The following is a 21862-nucleotide window of genomic DNA, read 5'->3' on the forward strand; positions in this document are numbered from 1 at the left end:
TACAGCCGTTATACAGCCGACTTAATCTACAGTCAGCAGGCGTGAATTCATTAAATGTTTCATTATGCTCATCCCAACCGTTAATTAGCTAGTTTGATCAAAACGAACTAACCATAGCTGTCCTGTATCCAGGTTAAGGTTCGCGTATAACATCCTTTCTATATACCATCTATGATAACATCCCATTTTGTGGCTATAGATTGTCTCCACGTCCACATTTGGTCCCGGAACAGCGTCGCCGCCATTACTGTTATATCGGTCGGTTCATGCGATAAAGAAACAGACCTAATATCCAAACAACAACCGCCGTTACTGCCATTATTAATGTGTGAAAACTGGTATTGTTTAGACGGCCACGGCCGATCCGTATTTATTTTATTTTCAGTTTTCAATATGTGACATATCTACCACCAGTAATTAGCCAATATGACCGAAACTAACCATAGCCGATATTCAGGTTAAGGTTCGCTTATAACATATCGCCTTTTTTGTGGCTATAAAAAGTATTTACGTCCACCTTTTGGCCTGAAACAGCACCGCCGCCATTACTCTGTTACAACTGTCGGTACATTAAATGGGCCGTTAAAGAAACAGCTAATACTCAAACAACTGTTATTACGGTTTGTGAACACTGGTATCGTAAAACTGTTACAGCCGACTTTATGTAAAGTCAGGAGGCAAAGCTAACAATCATGTGATATTTCATATTTCAACTGGCGACATATACACGGTTAATTCGCCAGTAAGACCGAAACCTAAGCCCCTCCGATTATAACATCGCCTTTGTGTTGCTATAAAGACTTCTCTCCCGTACTAACAGAAATGAAGGTAGAACTAAACTATTGTGCTGATCACCATGATATAATTAATTGAAATGCTATTCGTCAAGAGGTGTAATATTCAACATGTTAGGCGATGTTAGTTTGTATTGGAAGCTGCGAACTTTAAAGTACTCTAACAGCTAGCTCGTTAGCACGTTTGTCAGTCCTTACAATCGGTTAGAGATGACCGTAAACTAGCAAAGTATGGACTAGTTCATTATTAATCGGCATCATTGTTAGGGGAGTAACTGGACCTCGGCGATATTTATTTCTTGTTAAGCTAGCATTAAGATACATGTGATTAATTATTAAGCAGGCTGTGTTCTTGTTGGGGGCGGGTTGGGGGTGGGAGTTTCGTACTCCCGCACGGGGACGTTAGCTAGCGGGTCTCTACGGGACAGCCTCCTGCCTCGGTCGTCCAATGGATCATTCCCGGCTAGAGAGGACGTCACAAGGAAAATGTGCTTCGGGAGGAACCTAATGTTCAGCATCTGTTTCTACCGTTTATACAGGGGAAACGGCGAGGTGAGTAACCATCGATATATCTGCTATGCATGCACACAACTAAACCATATATTAAACCGAGGCTCTCTCCTCCTAACGCAGTTTTTGCACGGGTTACGAGCGCATGATTGTGTTGTTACAGCATTTATTGTCCTGTGTTGTTGTAAATCCGGCTTTTTGTAGGGTAAAAAAAACAAAGAGCAGCTCATTGGCGATACAAAAGAGGATTGGATCATTTGTCTTCCTAATAATGACGGCAATTGACTTTTAGTTCGTTGATTTCTAGTGCATATGCAATCAGCTGTTATTACATTATCTTACACGGCTGTTTGATTGTGTGACTTTCGGCTTCTTGCTTCCAACGTAAATATTATAAAGACAGGCTTCAGCCCCTGCACCGTGCATGCAATGTGATCTGTTGTAGACAAACCGGGATTATTGAAACTAACATGCCGGTATGGCAGTTACTGTAAACCTTCCGGTATATTGCATTTGCTCGTTATTTCTGCACGAAAAGTAGCAGGATCTTATGTTAAAGGTCCTGTTTCCTTGTTAGCGAAAGTTGATTTCACTGGGGGATGTTCGCGGCAAAAAATAGACAACGCGAGATTTCATTTTCTATACATTGAGGAGGAAGGGGAGGAGAAACAGCAGCAGCGTGGCTCTCTTAACACCCAGATCGCTGTTTTAATGAACACACATAGCGAGGAAACAAGATACATACAACCAAACTACTGAAATTAGATATTTGACAGAAAGCACCCAGTCTTTGTCCTTCACAATCGGACAAAAGGGGATTAGAATAACCCACCCACTGTCCCAGTCTCACCCCCCACCATATCCCTGGCAGCCAGGCATGGGGTGAGGGGGGTAAACACTGGCTTTGGTAATACTGACAGGCAGCCATGTTTTACGAATGAATAACAATGTGGTGGTGGCCTTTTGTAGTTTGGTTTGAATCACAGAAAGACTCAACTGTAGACCAATGCCTGTCTGTGGGTGTTATATGAATGAGATAGTTGCACAGAGATCTGAGTTTGAGGTGCTTCACTTCAGTATTTCCATGTCCTGCTACTTTAATCTTCTATTCTACTACATTTCATATGGACATATTTTACGTTTTATATAACTACATGTTCTGCATTGAGGTAAAGCTACCTTTTCCATCTCCATAAATTATTACTATGCAGTATTACAGATAATAACACAAATGGTAAACAACGGTTTGAGTTTATCAATTAAATACACACATGTTTCTCTCTTCTATCACTTCATGCATCCACAATCTTGGCATGTTTGCAATCTTGGCTTCAGTAAACATGTAAATGCAATCCAAAACAATTATTTACCAACAAATCCATGATATGAACGGCCAAAAAGAAGACTATTAATGTAAAAAGTCTCACAATGGATGGTAAAGGTGATATTAGTCGCAGGAACTGGTTACAGGTTAAACCAAACTGGGATTTAATAACAGTCATTGGAATATAACCGCCAACACTCCTGCCTGCTGACCCACAGCCAATGCACAACATTTTGTGATTTCAATTATACCTCACTATCAAAGTCATGAGCATGTTCAATCGTTAATCTAAGCTTTATTTTTTCCTCAGAGAGCTGCGAGATGACGAGTCCCGTGCTTGTGACTCCGGAGTCCAACAGCAAAGATAAAAGCAGCCGTCACTATCTGGTGGTCTGGATAAACAACCTGCTGAAGACCCAATTCAAAGATGTGCGGCAGATGGGTTCAGGTAACTCATCAGTCTGAGCAGATATTATGCGTAAATCTTCCTTTGGGGTTACCCAAAGCACAGCGTTATATCCTCACTGCGATGAAAAAACACCAGTTCTACCGACACCTCTTTCTAACCCGTCTGTGTTTATCCTGCAGGTGCGTGCCACTGTCAGATGATGGACGTGGTCGTTCCCGGCTCTGTGGACATGACCCAGGTGAAGTTTGATGTGCAAAGTGACGACGACTGTATGCACAACTTCGGTCTCCTCTGCAAGGCTTTCGACAAGAGCAGCATCACTAAGGTATGCTATCTCTTATTAGTAGAGACACATTACAGTTTCTTGAGACGTGCTGATTGGTAGATTTCATTCCTTTGGACCTACAATCTAGCTCCGGGTTTCCCAAACTTTTCAGCCCGCGACCCCCAAAATAACAGTTCCAGGGACTGGCGACCCCCTGTGGGCGGGGGTCCATGAGTGTTTTTTATTGGTTAAGTCAGGGGTCGGCAACCCGCGGCCCACGGGCCGCATGCGGCCCTTTAAGCCCCCCCCTCTGGCTCCCTTGAGCTTAGACAAAAATAAGAAGGAAATAAAATAAAAGTATTTGTAGGACTATTTATATTTTGTTGCATGGTTGAAAATGTTTTGTATCTTGTATTTTGAGGTGATACTGTGACACATCAATAAAAAACAAAACGGTTTTAATTAGGTCAACTAAAATATGCGTCACATCCTGCTACGGTCCCGCGCGAGCGCCTTTTCCTGAATAACCTGACCCCCGGCTCGATGAGCGAACTATGGATAAATCAAAGAAAAGTACCGGAGGAACACAGGATTTAATTCTGCGTGGAGAGAGTTATATGCTTTCACAGCAAACAATGCTGGTTTACCGGTATGTTTGATATGTAGAGAGAAGTTGTCAAAGGTGCTGCAGCCTTTACGTATCGAGGAACAACACGGGAGAGGAAGACAGCTGACAATCTTTGGTCATAATTCAATAATTTATTTCAGAAAACACTTTTTGTTATATTCCATGGAATGCTCTTAACGTCCTGATAGCAATGAATATATTAAATGCTTTGACAATAAATACATAAACAAATTAATCTGTGGAAACCGTAGCGCTGTAAAAAGCACGGCATCTGAGCCGGCCCGGCTAAAGTAACTGGATGGCCTACCTGCCTGTCAGCCTTCCATCTGTGCACAAACTTATCTCGTGCTCTCATTGGTCATGTGCGCGTTCGTGTGTGTTGGAGGAGGGGCTCTGTAAGAAAGTCTGAAGGAAGAGGCAGATTTTTTCCGGTTGTGTATTTTCAAATTCTAGCGCACTCGAGCTGGTTTCTCCATTCTTACCTACCCTACCTTTAACTCTTTTTAGGATGCAGCTATATGTTTTATTTATTTCAAAGTGGCCCATTTTAATAATATTTTTTTCCCCTTCAAATGTGCAGAGGACTCCCCAAGTGCTGTTTAATTTATTTTAAAGTATGAATTAATGCTTTGACAAGTCTGCAGAAAGACGGCAGGCGAAAAACCTTTTTAAATGCGTGTTTTCTGAATGGAGATCGGCTAAGCTAACGCAGTATATGCTCCGACCGTCCACACTCACAACAACGGCCTACAGACATAAATAAACCAGCGACTGTATTCTCCAGGACACAGACAGGCTGTGGTTTGTACTTGTTTCACTTCTGTCTAGTTTCTGAACAGATATGAGGAGCTGTGAGCTCTGAGGGCTAACAGCTAACGGCTGATGTTGGTTTTGTGGTTCTCATTGAAGATGACGTCACGGCTCCCCCTACACTGCAGGGCTCGACATTAAGGACTGCCCGATGGCCCGGGGCCATCTAGTATTTAGCTCGGGCCATGAAGCCTCACCTGCTGGTTGCCCGATCGGGCAATCTATTATACCAGTATCATGCAGCTCGCGGATCCAGTAATGAGTGACCCGACAGTAAAACTAAACATATCTCTAACTAGTTTAGGTAGTTTGAGAGGTAATTAAAATAGCTAAGTGTGATATTCTAACCTGAAGTGTGTGTTTTGTTCCGCTCACCGCTGCATGTGATCATGCAGAGCTGCGTGTCGACTCGTCAGCAGCAGCTGATCTCTCTCTCCCGTCAGATTAGACTTCACTCGCGTTTATGTCCATATCGATCAGATCCAGCTTGTTCTAGCTAATGATATGACTACCTGCTTATTAAAAGACACCCTGACCTAAACAATAAGTGTCGCTATGCAACTGGGTGATGCCACAAAGCGCAGCATTATGCATTTGTTTACATGCCCACCGGAACCCCGAGGCATTAGCAACAGATCAACGCACAATCAACCCATACAGGACATCTCTTTCTCCACATTAAGTGTTACACATTAGAATTGACTACTCTTGTCTGTCACATACTCTTCTTGTCTGTCACATAAGTGGCGCAACTGAAGCGGTATTGCGCTAAAGGGAAATTATTTTGACCGAAGAGATTTAGATTTGCTTGCTAACGGGAACTTTGACGTCGCCATTGTGTGTGCTTCGCGGATGCACTCGGCTGCTCGGGTCTGCTCGGTCAGCTTCTGGATGAGGAGGCATTCCTTCGACCAACGTACAGTAGATAACATTACAAACATTTTTAACAGGGGCCATAATAGCGTAAATAATGTTTGTTTTGGCAGTTATAGCTGCATGTAATGTTTTCTACTTTTTTACATCTGGGAAGGCATTTGCCTTCATCTGATGGAAAGTGTCTTGACCAACAACTCGTTTAGTTTCTCTATGTATTTATTATAGCTATGCAGGGCATGGAAGCGAGCAAACACAAACAAGTGAAATGAAGAATACAATTGAAATTGTAATATTGTGGTGGTTCATCTTATAATTTAGTTTATAAAATGCACCAGACAGCATCTAAGACCTGCACAAATCTAAATATTTTAGGGGGAGGCCCCCCAAACCCTTCGTGCGTCATTTCGTCCACGCGCATTTTTCAGGGCAATCTCTATTGGGCTCAGGGCCATCTGTAAATGAGCTTAGATGGCCCACAGGGCCATCTCCCAAAATCCTTAATGTCATGCACTACACTGCGTTACATAGTTACTGCCCCAGCTACTAAACTGTAATGGAAACGCAGCATAAAGTGAGCCTGGCCTACCAAGGCCTAGCTATACCGTACTAAGCCGTGCGAGGCCCTGCAGTGGAAATGCGCCATAACTCTCTGCTACGATTGCTACCTGCAATGTTAAACTACACCCTTGATGTGCAATCTGGAAGTTGTTTTAATTCCTAAATGTTGTCTTTTTGTCTTGGTTTAGACAATTCCAATCGTGGAGCTCATACGAGGGGACTCTCAAATCAACTTCGAGTTCATAAAGTGGTTCAAAGCTCTCTACCTGGCCAATCAGACAAGGCACGGGTACGACCCTGTGAGAGCTCGGGGGGGAAAGAACATCAGCCCCACTGTCGCAACCACTAACCTGCCTATAGGTAACTTATACTTTCTCTCACTGTGTTACCCACCTGTTTCGCTTGAAAAATAAAGAAGCACTTAAAGGTGGGGTAGGTCATTCACTTCAGAAACACTTGTTATATTCCATGGAATGCTCTTAACTTCCCGATAGCAATGAATACATGAAATGCTTTGACAATAAATACATAAAAAAATATCATCTGTGGAAGCCGTGGCGCTGTAAAAAGCACGACCAATCAACTGGACGGCCTTGATATCTCGTGCCCTCATTGGTCATGTTCGTGTGTGTTGGAGGAGGGGCTCTGTAAGGAAGTCTGAAGGAAGGGGCACATTTTGTCCGGTTGTGTGCTTTCTAATTCTAGCGCACTCGAGCTGGTTTCTCCATTCTTACCTACCCTACCTTTAAGAGTTTAATTGATGCAGCAGCACTCACAATGCTCTGCTTGTTTAAATAGAATAGAATAGAATATATCTTTATTGTCATCATACAAACTACAACGACATTTATTTGGCAACTCTCACTGCAGTAACAAATAGACACAAATAAATAAATAAGAGGTAAAAGCAGAGGTCGTAGCGATGACCGTGCAACGAGATCAAATTCAATGTCAATGTGCATATTTACACTTCCAGTCTAAAAACGTTAAATGTACAAAACTGTATTAATGTAGTGTACTTCTAACTCTGTGTTCATAAAGGGTTTTAGTGACCAAGTGAAGTGAATATGTCGGCACTGTTCTTGTTGTCCGTAGAGTCAGATACATGCCATTGAAATGTACTAATTATAAAATGACGCAGCACATTCTGGTTTTCACATTAACCAAAATGTTTCTCTCTCGCTTTGTCAGAGGATTCCCAGAGCTCATCCGGTAATTTCCTTTTCAATGAAAAGTGGATGTATATTTACGACTGGGCCGACCAGAGTCCCCTCGGAGATAACTACACCTACTGCCGCTCCTGCAACCGCAGCCTGAAGACGCTACAGAGAGGCCCTGTTGAACTCCGGCGACATGCGGACACTAACAAACACAAGAAGAGGACTCAAATCTACCAGAGGACCTTGAGGCAGAGCCAGCTGTCCGAAACGCTGCAGTGTAGCGACGCCGCCGTTAGCTTCATCAACAAGCACTGCTACACCGGCCCGGCTAAGTCTGAACACAAGGCTCGACTCTTTGCTCGCTGTCGTTTGGGGTCTCAGTATCCCAAAGATATCACCTCCGCCTGCCAGCACACGCCTTACTGCCTGTACGTCTTCGGAGGGGAGCCGCTGGGAAAAGACGACACCGTGTCCGTGGTCCTCGTTGGGTTTTTTGACGTCGACGCCTCCGGTCATTGCTTACAATTTCTGGATGCTCTTCAGTCAGAGGTCAGCGGCGGAGAGAAAAAAACAGCCGCGGCGGTGGTGGAGACGGTGAAGAAGTTCAGGTTGCACACGGATAATCTCGTGGCTCTTTATTCGGATGACGATGGCGCGGATTCCGAGCAGATCTGCACACAACTCAGGGAACTCAACCCCAATATAGTCGCTATAGGAGGGCTGTACGCCATCGCTGATGCTTCCTGCCACGCCGGGATCAAGGGGCTCTCCAATCAGGTCCAAGAGTTCATGGTAGACATGCACACCCACCACTCCTCCTGCTCTACGAAGAACGATGACCTCACGGCTGTTTTCGGCTCGGACGATCCGCTTGATCTCAACTCCGGCTGCCTTAAGTTCTGCCTGTTAGTCACTAACATATTGGAAGTATGGACGGATCTCATCGCGTACTTTAAGTCTTGTGACGGCGAAGATGAGAAAGCCAAGTCCGTCTGCTCCCAGCTGCAGGATCCCAAAGTCAGAGCCACGTTCCTGTTCCTGCAGCACGCTCTAAAACCTCTGCACAGTTTCCAGAGCCGCCTGCAGACGGAGGAGGAAGTGGACCGAGCCGACATGCTGCTCATCCTGCAGGAGGCCAGTAAACTGCTGAGCACCTACACCTCATACTTCCTCCGCCCTGAGGCTGCTGATCGCTTCCTCCAGGAACGAGACGCCCAAATCCTGAAAGACAAGAGTTCCCATCTGTCTGGTTCTGAGGTCAATCTGGGAGGGGAAGCAGTGGAAGACTTCCTGAAGGAGTCAGAGGCTCTGTTCGAGGAGGAGGCGCTGTCTTTCTACGCCGCACTCACAGGTACGGATCAGATGATTTGATCTTATTGCAGATCGCCAAAAAGTAATAATAATATTATTTTTTTACGGAGCGCTTTTCGGGCACTTAACATGTTAAAACGGCCATTGTAAAACCACAACAGCCAGATAGTAAAATCAATATACAATTTCAAAGCTAAAAGGTGTCGAACGCTAAGGTGAAGAGGCGGGTTTTAAAAACAGACTATGTAGAGGCGTGTCTTATTATACATTGTAAATGTTCCTGTTGTGTTTGCCTGCAGGTTGCATTGCAGAGAAGCTTCCTCTCGGTGAGGAGACTCTCCGGAGCATCTCTCAGCTGCTGAACCCTCGGAGCAGACAGGAAGTGACGGGGAAATCAGTCGGGGAACTCGGGACTTTGCTGGGAATCTGCAGCTCCGAGGAGGAGGTGGAGAAACTCATCGCTGAATTCCTGGAGTACCAGAAGGCTGAGGAAGAGGAGAACTCTGCAGAGGTACACATGCTTATGTATATATCATTCAAGGTTCAAGGCTTTTATTGTCAAAGTCAACTTTATTGACAATCTCATAATATGTTTGTACACACAGAAAGATCTAAATACTGTTTCCCACAGTCCCGAGGTATAAACAAACTCACACATTAAAATGCAAGAACACTCAATAATTTACAAAAAAAACTTTAAATAACTTTTCACTTCAAGTAGGCAGGACATGTATGAAAAAGAGGATGTGCATAGTGCAAATTGTCATGTGTGCATGGCTACAGTGTGGATATATCAGTGAACATCTGAGGTCACAGGCTCCTCCAACAGTACAACACAACATTTGTTTATTTGTTTTTTTTGTTTTTCAATAACAAATGTATTTCTTTTAAAGGTGGGGTAGGTAATTCACTTCAGAAACACTTTTTGTTATATTCCATGGAATGCTCTTAACATCCCGATAGCAATGAATAAATTAAATGCTTTGACAAAAAATACATAAATAAATATCATATGTGGAAGCCGTGGCACTGTAAAAAGCACGACCAATCATCTGAGCCGGCCCGGCTAAAGTAACTGGATGGCCTACCTGCCTGTCAGCCTTCCATCTGTGCACAAACTTATCTCGTGCCCTCATTGGTCATGTGTGCGTTCGTGTGTATTGGAGGAGGGGCTCTGTGAGGAAGTCTGAAGGAAGAGGCAGATTATTTTCAGCTGCGTATTTTCAAATTCTAGCGCACTCAAGCTGGTTTCTACATTCTTACCTACCCTACCTTTAAGAAACAAAAAGATATATATGTTAGTAATTTAGTTTTGGGGGAAAAGGGTGGGATTAAATAAGTGTAAACTTCTTCCCACTCCTTCTCGGATGTGTAATTAAGTAGATCATCTGTTTATATATCATTTAGAATCTGTAATATTTTTGTTTTATTTGACACTGATAAGTTTTGTATTGTATAATAATTCTCATGTTATTTTTTTAATGTTGTTTTACACATTCAAAATAAATCAAATCAAATAGTGCAAGTAAATACAAATAAAAATGTGTAATTCAACATGTATATTTTCTACTTTTTTTCGTAATGCTATTTTATTTCTATTGAGATATTGTACTTTTAATTTCGACTGTATGCTGCTGCTGCAAACAGTTCCTCATAAAAAGTACTTCTTACCTCCTTATCTTAGGTTCCTCTGGAGGAGCACTGGGCCAGCGTACTGAAGGACACTAGGCCCAGATCAGGGTTCAGGAAGCTGGTTCTGACCCTGCTGGCTCTGCCCTGTCCGCCCCTGGAGGCTCAGCAGGTTTTTACCCAGGTCAGTGAACAGAGGAGCCGTGTCCAAACATGTTGTACTGAAAACTTCAACACTGTACTCTTAGCATGGCATTCGGATGTTAACATTTGGTTGATGCTGCTTTCTCTGTTCTTTTTTGCATGCTTATTCATTGTGTTTAACAAAAAGCGAGCTTTATTGCAAAGCTGATAAAAGCATGGCATGAATCAAATAACACAAAAACTGACCGTGAAAAACATGAGACGTGAAGGGAGGACAAACAAACAATGAACCAACAGGAAGAGACAAGACTAAATACAGGGAGGGGTAATCAAGGAACAAGAAACAGCTGGGTAAAGGAGGGAGAAACACAAGGGCAACAGGTGAACACAATCAGACAATCAGACACACCAGGGAAATTAAGGACAGGGAGGAACACACAGAGAGAAGGACCAGACAAGAAACAAGGAGGAAAACATGAGACAGGGAGACAGAACAGCAAAACAACATCCATAACAAGACTTACAAAACTACAAACATGACAACATTAGGACCGTGACATTACATTACATCGATAGAGCAACAATAACAAAAAACGAATTCAACTCTATGAAAAAATCGGTAATTCTCAAAGCTATCACCTTATTTCTGAAAATCTAAAAATTCTCACCTTTTCCTGAATATCTAAAAACTCTCACTTTTATCAAAAAATCGCAAAATTATCACTTTTATCAAAAAATCTGAGGATTCTCATTTTTTTCAGGAAAATCTCCAGATTCTGACTTTTATCAAAGACTTGCAAAATTTTGTCACTTTTTTTCAGGAAAATCTCAGATTTTTATCAACAAACCCAGATTTTTGACTTTTATCAAAAATCTCAGAAGTCTGACTTTTATCAAAAAATCTCTAAATTCTCTATTATCCAAAAATCTCTAAATTCTCTATTATCCAAAAATCTCTAAATTCTCCCTTTTTAAAGAAAATCTAAATTATCCCTTTTTCTGAAAATCTCAAGAATTCTCAATTTTTTTTTAAGGGAAAATCTCATTTTTTTTTTTTTTAATATAATCTCAGAATTCTGACTTTTATCAAACAATCGCAAAATTCTCAACTTTTTCTCAAAGCTTATTTTTGATGACGTTGTGTAAACAGCCCATGTTGTGATTGTGTTTATTTTGTGTTAATCTTGTGCCCTTGTGCCCTTGCTGTGTCTCAGGCTCTGGGCGCTGAAGAGGCCACGCTGTTCTCTGAGAGTGAAGCTTTAACAGAAAGTGATTCTGAGCTCACGTCCGACGGATTTCTCTCTGATAACAACCACTGCAAGGACCCCCAAATCCACTCTGAAGGTGAGAGGAATCATATAATCCAGATAATAAATACGCATCTAATTTGATAACTGTACCACGCTGGTATAGTAATTATTCATTTGATTTATATGTTGTGCAAAAGTGTTTGAGATCTGGAAATGCTAAAAGAATTTCTGAAATTCTCAGAATTATATATTTTTCCGGAAAATCTCGGAAAATCTATTTTTCCCCATAAAATCTCGGAATTCTCACTTTTTTCATAAAATCTCAGAATTATAATGTTTTTTCTGAAAATCTCCAAATTACAATTTTTGGGGAATTTTGCAAAATTCTCACTTTTTCCAAGAAAATTCTCACTTTGGAAAATCTTTTTCTTGAGAAATCTAAGAAATCTCATTTTTTGGGGGAAAATCTCAAAATTATTTTTCCCTTAACATTTTAGAATTCAGAATTTTTTTCGGAAAAACTTGAAATTCTAACTTTTCCCTGAAATCTCAAAATTACGACTTTTTCCTGAAAATCACTGAATTTTTACTTTCCATGAAAAATCTCAAAATTAAAACATTATTTTTTTCGAGTCTGACAACAAATCCCAAACGGCCCACATGTTAATCACACTCCTCTCTTTCTCTAGCAATGAATGGTCTCAAAGTAAAGCATTGTGAAGTCCGCCTCACAAAGATAAACGGTACGTAGCATCAGCTTCAGGATGCCCATCATATTTCTGAAGATTTCAACGTTCAAACTTACTTCATATTTTCTTCAACAGACGATGAGAACGGAGACGATTGCAAAGAGGTAATAACTGTTATTATTTGAACATGAAAACTGTCAGCTTTCAGTACATTGCTTTCCCGTACATTTAACACTTTAATCTCAGAATTCTCTGGTTTGTTGCTCGTAAATGTTGTAAAGTTTATTTACCACTTTAATCTAAGACAATCTTCAAGTTATTTTTCGTGTACATTTCTAAATGTATTACACTTTATCACATTAATCTCAGAACATGTTCAATTTCTTCTATACTTTTTTAAAAACCTACAATCAATATGCTTTTCTCAGCTTCACACTCAACGAGTAAACAAAGACCAGAACTACTCAGAAAAAGTATTGCTTCTCCTGCATCATATTTGTTGTTTCAATTCTCATCTACTGACATACTTTTCCCATACTAACCTCATTATTTTCATCGATACGGCCATCATAACCACTTGCCTGATGAGGTTTTCCCTTTATGACGGTGTGTTGTGGTGATATTTGAGTGTGTAATGGGAGTGTGTTGTCTCTCAGATGCCCACTAGGGGAAGTTTTGGCTGGGAGAGCAGCTTGCGGCAGAAACCTCAGGCCCGCGCAGTGTTTCAGGCGGGTGTTAGCTCCTGGTCCGCCCCCCAACCTGTTGATCAAGACAGCAGAACAGGTCTGGAGTCCCAGGAAGAGGGGGTAGGTGTACTCAAGTATACTACCAGAATACCCTTGGGCCATGACTGATGTATCTGACCTCTGAAAATAACTAGCTAAAAGACAAATATTAGTGAGCTCCTTGCACAACACATATCTGATAGCGTAATAGAGCCCTGCAGTTATGATGTTTTTCTGTTCTCCCTTGAGCCCATGGGATTTCTCCATGGGATTTGATTTATTGAAGAAATAATCTCTGTGGCAAACACACATTTATGATTCAGACATGTTTTGTTTAGCTGGATAATCTCCACATAGTGTTTACACCACTTTATGATTTCTGAAGTAAAAAGATAACTCCAACATTTAAAAATCTATTTAGATCATTTAAATTAAAACTACAGGGAAATAGATTCAACTGTTTAGTTTTTTTCTGAAATCTCAGAATTCTGACTTTTTACTTAAAAACGAAAAAAATCTGACTTTTTTCAAAAAATCCCAAAATGCTCACTTTTTCGGAAATTCTCACCTTATTTTTCAAGAATTCTCTGAAAATCCTATTTTTTTTCAGAAAGTCGCTGAACTAAAAAAAAAAAAACCTCTCCAGATGTCAGAATACTGAATTATTCGTAACACCTACACAAGCAGTATATCTGTAGTCTAAAACACAACAGGGACCTTGTCATCACTATGCCAACCCCAACATTTAAACATCTATTTAGATCATTTAACTTAAAACCACAGGAAATAGATCCTATTGTTTAGTTTTTATTGGATTTTTCCAGCTTGATTAGTTGATCAGAGTGAATCGATACATCTGAAGAAAAAAGGGCTCTCTTGTTTTTAACTAATTCTCTCTTCCATGGCACCTGAAGTGTAATATCAAACACAATGATTTGTGGTGCATTTTCTAACTAACTAACATCAGTTATGGCTTTTTTTTGTAAGTACGCAGAACCTCCTCACCTAAACTACTTTTTAAAAATGTTAGACTGAAATGTTTGACACTTATTTTAATGTTTTAAAGTCTCAGACAGAAGAATCATCTCCGATCAGTAAACCCACTCCAAGAAATCGCCGGAAACACGTCTACACGGTAAAGAATCAAACAGAATCACGTCTTTTAAATTACATTTAGAAGGAAAACTGTTCCCTTGCTTGAGCTACAGTTGGGATACCTTTGTTATCATGTTACCCTTTCCCAACACTAACTGTGTCACTGTGTCCCTGCAGGATGGGAAGGGGTTCCTGCGTGGGGAGTTGATCTGGGGGAAGGTGAAGGGTTTCTCCTGGTGGCCCGGGATGGTGACCCCCTGGAAAAGTAAAACCTCTCCTCCCGGGATGAGGAGGGTCGAGTGGTTCGGAGACGGGATGTTCTCAGAGGTAAGGAGAACGCTTTTCTTGGTTTTTAAACCTATGAGCAGAGATGGCAGAAGTACACACATCCTTCACTGAAGTAGAAGTGCAGATACTCGTGTTTAAAATACTCTGTTGAAAGTAGTAGGGCTGTACCCGAATATCCGAATATTCGTTCGTTGGAGCACTATTCGCCGGGTTTCAATTTCGTTATTCGGATATTCGTTTTTTTTTTTTTGTTGAAATCTCCAATATCAACGTAAGAGCTTGCGCCTCTTCGGGGGGTGCTAACACTTAACCATAAACGTTATAGTTTACTTTCTCCATCTTTATATGTAGATATTACTTTTTCTCCATTAATCTCCGTTATGTTGTTTCCATAGCAACAACAACTTCCTGTCAACTGCGCTAACTCTCCTTCAAAATAAAAGCATGTCCATACAAAATATGTCCATACTGTGTTTATTGTATCTTTGTAACTCTGGGAACACAATTTCCTTCGGGATAAATAAAGTCCTCTCTTATCTATGTCTCACGGTGTTACATTTGATTGATTGAACACTTTGTGAAGAAAACTCCACATGTGTTGAATTGCGTTTTTAAATCATCTTTGCTTCCTGTTGCAGAGCTACACGGAGGGTCTCATGGTCTTCAGTGCCTTCAATAAGTGCTTCTGCAAAAACTCCTACGCCAGCCTGCCCGTCTACAAGGAAGCCATTTACCAGATCATCGAGGTAAGACCCCACATGATATCTGTCGCTAGTGCTGCGTACCGGTACGCCGAACCGGTACTGGACTTGTAAAAAGCTTCGGTTCAAGTCCGGTTAAAACCGGAACGTCGGGAACCGGTACTTACGTATATTCTCCTTTGTGTTCTAAACCATCTAAAACCTTCCATAGATCGAGAAATTTGCGCTGAGAAAAGACGAAAAACATTGTTTTGGCTTCTGATATGGCGGCCATTACTGAGCTCACGAAGTCTCGCAAAATATCGCAACTGCTCGCGAGATCTGTGTGACGTCAAGGGAAGCTGGCTTCGACATAGTGGACACTGACAGCGTGGGATACTGGTTGCCATATATGGTAGTGTAGCTAAGCTAACTCCTTTGTATGTATGGTGATATAGTGTCTGCCGAAAGAGCAACACTTCACCCAGACAATGTCAATATGCTGTTGTTCTTGAACAAGAACACAGAGACTTGTACTCTTGCATATTGAGTCTTGTATGTACATCACTCTGTATGTAGTTGTGTTGTGTAGTTAGTAACACATGTAGAGTTCTAGAAAAGACATGGTGTAGACACAAGTTGGAAGGGGGCACAATAAACCTGACGAGTTTGAATTTGAGTTGATTATGAGTTTATTTTCAATTGATAATTAGCTCACAATAAGTTCACTTTAGTTACTCACACAACTTGACACAAGTCCGGACCTGAACCTGAACCTCTGGACTTGAGTCCGGACCTGAACCTGAATGTGAGTCCAGGTACACAGCACTATCTGTCGCTGTAATCTTTACAGTCGGTCGAATGATCTGTTTCTCTCACATCCTGTTCCTCAAGATTGATTTTGATATCTGTAAATGTTCTCTTTTTACTGCGGCTGTTTTTTTAAGGCGAGACACGGCAGGCAAAAACATTGTGTTTCATGCACTGGTCAATTTCGAGATGTTGTGCTATTTTGATTCCATAACATGTTTTCTTTCTGGCCTTTTACGAAGGAAAACCTACAAAATACACATTTAGGTGTTTATTTGACTAGTCTGTCTATTTGCGTCTGTAGATTTCTCCCAGGTTCATCAAAAGTAAGCAAAATGTCCACTTCAGTTGCACTTACATACACCAAACCTTCCAGTTATGTTCCTATCAATATTCTGAAGGTTTTTACAGAAGGGTTTGTTCATATATCATTCATAGCTGGAATTATATAACATTTTATACCTAAAAAATGGCGAAAATTGATATTTTAGGGCTGTTGACAGTATTTTTGATTTATGGAGTGATAATAAGAAATATCCAAAATCCCTTCAGTAAAAACTTTAGCTTCTAATATGACTACAAAATGAAACAAGAATTTCGAACCTGGCTTCATCCAATGTTCAGATTTGTGTTCCTGAAATGTATTAAAATATGCGCATATTTAATGAGTGCATGGCTCATTTGCATATTCAAACATTCAGAAAACTTGTAATACAAAAAACAATTGCCTTAATATAAGTAATTAACTGGAGAAATGCCTCGCTGATATCTTTAAGTTAAAAAAATTACCCTATTCACCTGTAGTGTCTGAGGGCTTGCAATCGACTAAATCAGATATGTTTAACCAATTGTCATGACTACTTTGTACGCTTCCCCTTGGTAACTCTTGTCTGTTACTTAACCTGTAACCAATACCTTCTGCTTTTTCTGACTATTCTCCCGTTTGAATCGACCTACCTGTGTTGTGTTGACTCAGATAATGTTGTGTTGACTCAGATAATGTTGTGTTGACTCAGATAATGTTGTGTTGACTCAGATAATGTTGTGTTGACTCAGATAATGTTGTGTTGACTCAGATAATGTTTGTGTTGTGCAGCTGGCTGGTGAGCGCTGTGGGAAGTCTTTCTCTGGAAAAGGAGGAACCAAAGAGAAGGAGCTGAAGCTGATGCTGGACTGGGCCTCTGAGGGTTTCCTGCCCTCCGGCCCTGAGGGACTCCTGCCTCCTGGTATGAGCGCTGTTATCAACATTTAGGGATGCAGGGATGACGTATTTTTGTAGGCCGGCCCGGAATTAAACTGCTCATGGGTTCGACAAAAGCAACAGGATTTCTCCATAGGATTTAGGAAAATAGCTGAAAATAAGATCTGTGGAAACGAACCTGTTTGATAAATGCACGTTCTGTTCAGCCGGATAGTCTCCACATGTCTACCCTACTTTTATAATGTTCGAGTCATAAATCTAATGGCCAGAAGCTAAATGCTAACGTTATGCTATAAAGGAACTACAGCCGAGTCCAGCAGCACGACTTCAACGTCACGCTAACTTCAGATCCATGTTCAAACACACAGATTCTAAATGGTACGAGTTGAAGTGTTTGTTTGAACAGTCTGCAGGAGGCAGGGACTTGCTTTCAAGCAGAACAGAAACTAACTTAGAGGAGTGTTTACGTGTTCGGCGTAATGACGTACAACGGCCTCAACAACTTCTGTAGTCCTATTCAGCCACTTGGTAACAACCATCGTTTCTCAGACACGTCCACTCTTCAGAAATCACCAGTGGGGTCACTGCTGATGGATTTCATGTCCTAGAACAAAACGTGATCCGTCTCTTCAATGTGTCTCAACCACAGACCTTATTTCAGCTAGTTTCCAAAACCCTATGGAGAGTTCCCATTGGCTCTGAGACGAGGGAACAGGAAGTGGTGAAATATATCCAGCTTTTTCTTGATTTTCTCTTTATTTCGTCTTTTCCTGCTTCTTCAAGATTCTGCCGCCGCTCTTCAGGAAACTTCTGACTCGGCCCCGTCCGACTACCAGCCTCCACCAAAAAGGAAATATGTCTTTAAAAACAAGGCAGTCACACCCGCCATCATCTACAACCGAGGTACACAATATACCACATTTAGTCCAAAAAGCACGTCTTCAAGAGTAAACGTTTCTCACTAGATTCAGTCACATCTTTTTGATTCCTTATGTTTCATTTGTTTTTCTACTTTTCTACAGAGTTGATCAGAGAAAAGGTCAAAGAGAAGGGGAAAACGATTGAAGGTCAGTTGTGTGTGAGTGTGTGGAAGACGTGTGATTTGATATAAAAGAACAATCCTTCACTTGAACTTGATGGTTTGTGATTTCAGATTTCTGTCTGTCCTGTGGATCCACTGAGCTTCAGGTGCAGCACCCGTTGTTCCAGGGTGGTCTCTGTCTCAGATGCAAGGTGATTTAATGACGTCTCTTTTTTACATTTAGTCTGCTTCCCTCCATCCCATACCACTTGTTTTTAACATTTAGTCTGCTTCCCTCCATCCCATACCTCTTGTTTTTAACATTTAGTCTGCTTCCCTCCATCCCATACCTCTTGTTTTTAACATTTAGTCTGCTTCCCTCCATCCCATACCTCTTGTTTTTAACATTTAGTCTGCTTCCCTCCATCCCATACCTCTTGTTTTTAACATTTAGTCTGCTCCCCTCCATCCCATACCTCTTGTTTTTAACATTTAGTCTGCTTCCCTCCATCCCATACCTCTTGTTTTTAACATTTAGTCTGCTTCCCTCCATCCCATACCTCTTGTTTTTAACATTTAGTCTGCTTCCCTCCATCCCATACCTCTTGTTTTTAACATTTAGTCTGCTTCCCTCCATCCCATACCTCTTGTTTTTAACATTTAGTCTGCTTCCCTCCATCCCATACCTCTTGTTTTTAACATTTAGTCTGCTCCCCTCCATCCCATACCTCTTGTTTTTAACATTTAGTCTGCTTCCCTCCATCTCATACCTCTTGTTTTTAACATTTAGTCTGCTCCCCTCCATCCCATACCTCTTGTTTTTAACATTTAGTCTGCTCCCCTCCATCCCATACCTCTTGTTTTTAACATTTAGTCTGCTCCCCTCCATCCCATACCACTTGTTTTTAACATTTAGTCTGCTTCCCTCCATCCCATACCTCTTGTTTTTAACATTTGGTCTGCTCCCCTCCATCCCATACCTCTTGTTTTTAACATTTAGTCTGCTTCCCTCCATCCCATACCTCTTGTTTTTAACATTTAGTCTGCTTCCCTCCATCCCATACCTCTTGTTTTTAACATTTAGTCTGCTTCCCTCCATCCCATACCTCTTGTTTTTAACATTTAGTCTGCTTCCCTCCATCCCATACCTCTTGTTTTTAACATTTAGTCTGCTCCCCTCCATCCCATACCTCTTGTTTTTAACATTTAGTCTGCTTCCCTCCATCTCATACCTCTTGTTTTTAACATTTAGTCTGCTCCCCTCCATCCCATACCTCTTGTTTTTAACATTTAGTCTGCTCCCCTCCATCCCATACCTCTTGTTTTTAACATTTAGTCTGCTCCCCTCCATCCCATACCACTTGTTTTTAACATTTAGTCTGCTTCCCTCCATCCCATACCTCTTGTTTTTAACATTTGGTCTGCTCCCCTCCATCCCATACCTCTTGTTTTTAACATTTAGTCTGCTTCCCTCCATCCCATACCTCTTGTTTTTAACATTTAGTCTGCTCCCCTCCATCCCATACCTCTTGTTTTTAACATTTAGTCTGCTCCCCTCCATCCCATACCTCTTGTTTTTAACATTTAGTCTGCTTCCCTCCATCCCATACCTCTTGTTTTTAACATTTAGTCTGCTTCCCTCCATCCCATACCTCTTGTTTTTAACATTTAGTCTGCTCCCCTCCATCCCATACCACTTGTTTTTAACATTTAGTCTGCTTCCCTCCATCCCATACCTCTTGTTTTTAACATTTAGTCTGCTTCCCTCCATCCCATACCTCTTGTTTTTAACATTTAGTCTGCTTCCCTCCATCCCATACCTCTTGTTTTTAACATTTAGTCTGCTTCCCTCCATCCCATACCTCTTGTTTTTAACATTTAGTCTGCTTCCCTCCATCTCATACCTCTTGTTTTTAACATTTAGTCTGCTCCCCTCCATCCCATACCTCTTGTTTTTAACATTTGGTCTGCTCCCCTCCATCCCATACCTCTTGTTTTTAACATTTAGTCTGCTCCCCTCCATCCCATACCTCTTGTTTTTAACATTTAGTCTGCTTCCCTCCATCCCATACCTCTTGTTTTTAACATTTAGTCTGCTTCCCTCCATCCCATACCTCTTGTTTTTAACATTTAGTCTGCTTCCCTCCATCCCATACCTCTTGTTTTAAACATTTAGTCTGCTTCCCTCCATCCCATACCTCTTGTTTTTAACATTTAGTCTGCTTCCCTCCATCCCATACCTCTTGTTTTTAACATTTAGTCTGCTTCCCTCCATCCCATACCTCTTGTTTTTAACATTTAGTCTGCTCCCCTCCATCCCATACCTCTTGTTTTTAACATTTAGTCTGCTTCCCTCCATCCCATACCTCTTGTTTTTAACATTTAGTCTGCTTCCCTCCATCCCATACCTCTTGTTTTTAACATTTAGTCTGCTTCCCTCCATCCCATACCTCTTGTTTTTAACATTTAGTCTGCTTCCCTCCATCCCATACCTCTTGTTTTTAACATTTAGTCTGCTTCCCTCCATCCCATACCTCTTGTTTTTAACATTTAGTCTGCTCCCCTCCATCCCATACCTCTTGTTTTTAACATTTAGTCTGCTTCCCTCCATCCCATACCTCTTGTTTTTAACATTTAGTCTGCTCCCCTCCATCTCATACCTCTTGTTTTTAACATTTAGTCTGCTTCCCTCCATCCCATACCTCTTGTTTTTAACATTTAGTCTGCTTCCCTCCATCCCATACCTCTTGTTTTTAACATTTAGTCTGCTTCCCTCCATCCCATACCTCTTGTTTTTAACATTTAGTCTGCTTCCCTCCATCCCATACCTCTTGTTTTTAACATTTAGTCTGCTTCCCTCCATCCCATACCTCTTGTTTTTAACATTTGGTCTGCTTCCCTCCATCCCATACCACTTGTTTTTAACATTTAGTCTGCTTCCCTCCATCCCATACCACTTGTTTTTAACATTTAGTCTGCTTCCCTCCATCCCATACCTCTTGTTTTTAACATTTAGTCTGCTTCCCTCCATCCCATACCTCTTGTTTTTAACATTTAGTCTGCTTCCCTCCATCCCATACCTCTTGTTTTTAACATTTAGTCTGCTTCCCTCCATCCCATACCTCTTGTTTTTTACATTTAGTCTGCTTCCCTCCATCCCATACCTCTTGTTTTTAACATTTAGTCTGCTTCCCTCCATCCCATACCACTTGTTTTTAACATTTAGTCTGCTCCCCTCCATCCCATACCTCTTGTTTTTAACATTTAGTCTGCTTCCCTCCATCCCATACCTCTTGTTTTTAACATTTAGTCTGCTTCCCTCCATCCCATACCTCTTGTTTTTAACATTTAGTCTGCTTCCCTCCATCCCATACCTCTTGTTTTTAACATTTAGTCTGCTTCCCTCCATCCTATACCTCTTGTTTTTAACATTTAGTCTGCTTCCCTCCATCCCATACCTCTTGTTTTTAACATTTAGTCTGCTTCCCTCCATCCCATACCTCTTGTTTTTAACATTTAGTCTGCTTCCCTCCATCCCATACCTCTTGTTTTTAACATTTAGTCTGCTTCCCTCCATCCCATACCACTTGTTTTTAACATTTAGTCTGCTTCCCTCCATCCCATACCACTTGTTTTTAACATTTAGTCTGCTTCCCTCCATCCCATACCTCTTGTTTTTAACATT

The 21862-nt window shown here is 41.2% G+C and overlaps 1 protein-coding gene across 2 annotated transcripts in view; it reads left to right on the forward strand.

The window, feature by feature from the left end:
- Positions 1 to 1188: 1188 nt before the first annotated feature.
- dnmt3ba (DNA (cytosine-5-)-methyltransferase 3 beta, duplicate a) overlaps positions 1189 to 21862 on the forward strand; it is a 38179-nt gene continuing 17505 nt past the window's right edge. For both annotated transcript variants that reach the window (XR_013807420.1, XM_079677232.1), the window contains exons 1-18: positions 1189 to 1346; positions 2939 to 3076; positions 3217 to 3362; positions 6363 to 6534; positions 7366 to 8685; positions 8945 to 9156; positions 10330 to 10458; positions 11633 to 11762; positions 12358 to 12411; positions 12493 to 12521; positions 13014 to 13163; positions 14149 to 14217; positions 14355 to 14504; positions 15104 to 15211; positions 17052 to 17181; positions 17940 to 18059; positions 18179 to 18223; positions 18310 to 18389. Coding sequence is in view for 1 of the 2 variants with exons in the window: in XM_079677232.1 (XP_079533358.1) it covers positions 2950 to 3076; positions 3217 to 3362; positions 6363 to 6534; positions 7366 to 8685; positions 8945 to 9156; positions 10330 to 10458; positions 11633 to 11762; positions 12358 to 12411; positions 12493 to 12521; positions 13014 to 13163; positions 14149 to 14217; positions 14355 to 14504; positions 15104 to 15211; positions 17052 to 17181; positions 17940 to 18059; positions 18179 to 18223; positions 18310 to 18389 (3171 nt within the window). In the remaining variant the exon portion in view is untranslated. The remainder of the gene's footprint in view (positions 1347 to 2938; positions 3077 to 3216; positions 3363 to 6362; positions 6535 to 7365; positions 8686 to 8944; positions 9157 to 10329; positions 10459 to 11632; positions 11763 to 12357; positions 12412 to 12492; positions 12522 to 13013; positions 13164 to 14148; positions 14218 to 14354; positions 14505 to 15103; positions 15212 to 17051; positions 17182 to 17939; positions 18060 to 18178; positions 18224 to 18309; positions 18390 to 21862) is intronic.

This window comes from Notothenia rossii (assembly GCF_949606895.1).
Source record: "Notothenia rossii genome assembly, chromosome: 4".
Lineage (NCBI taxonomy): Eukaryota > Metazoa > Chordata > Actinopteri > Perciformes > Nototheniidae > Notothenia > Notothenia rossii.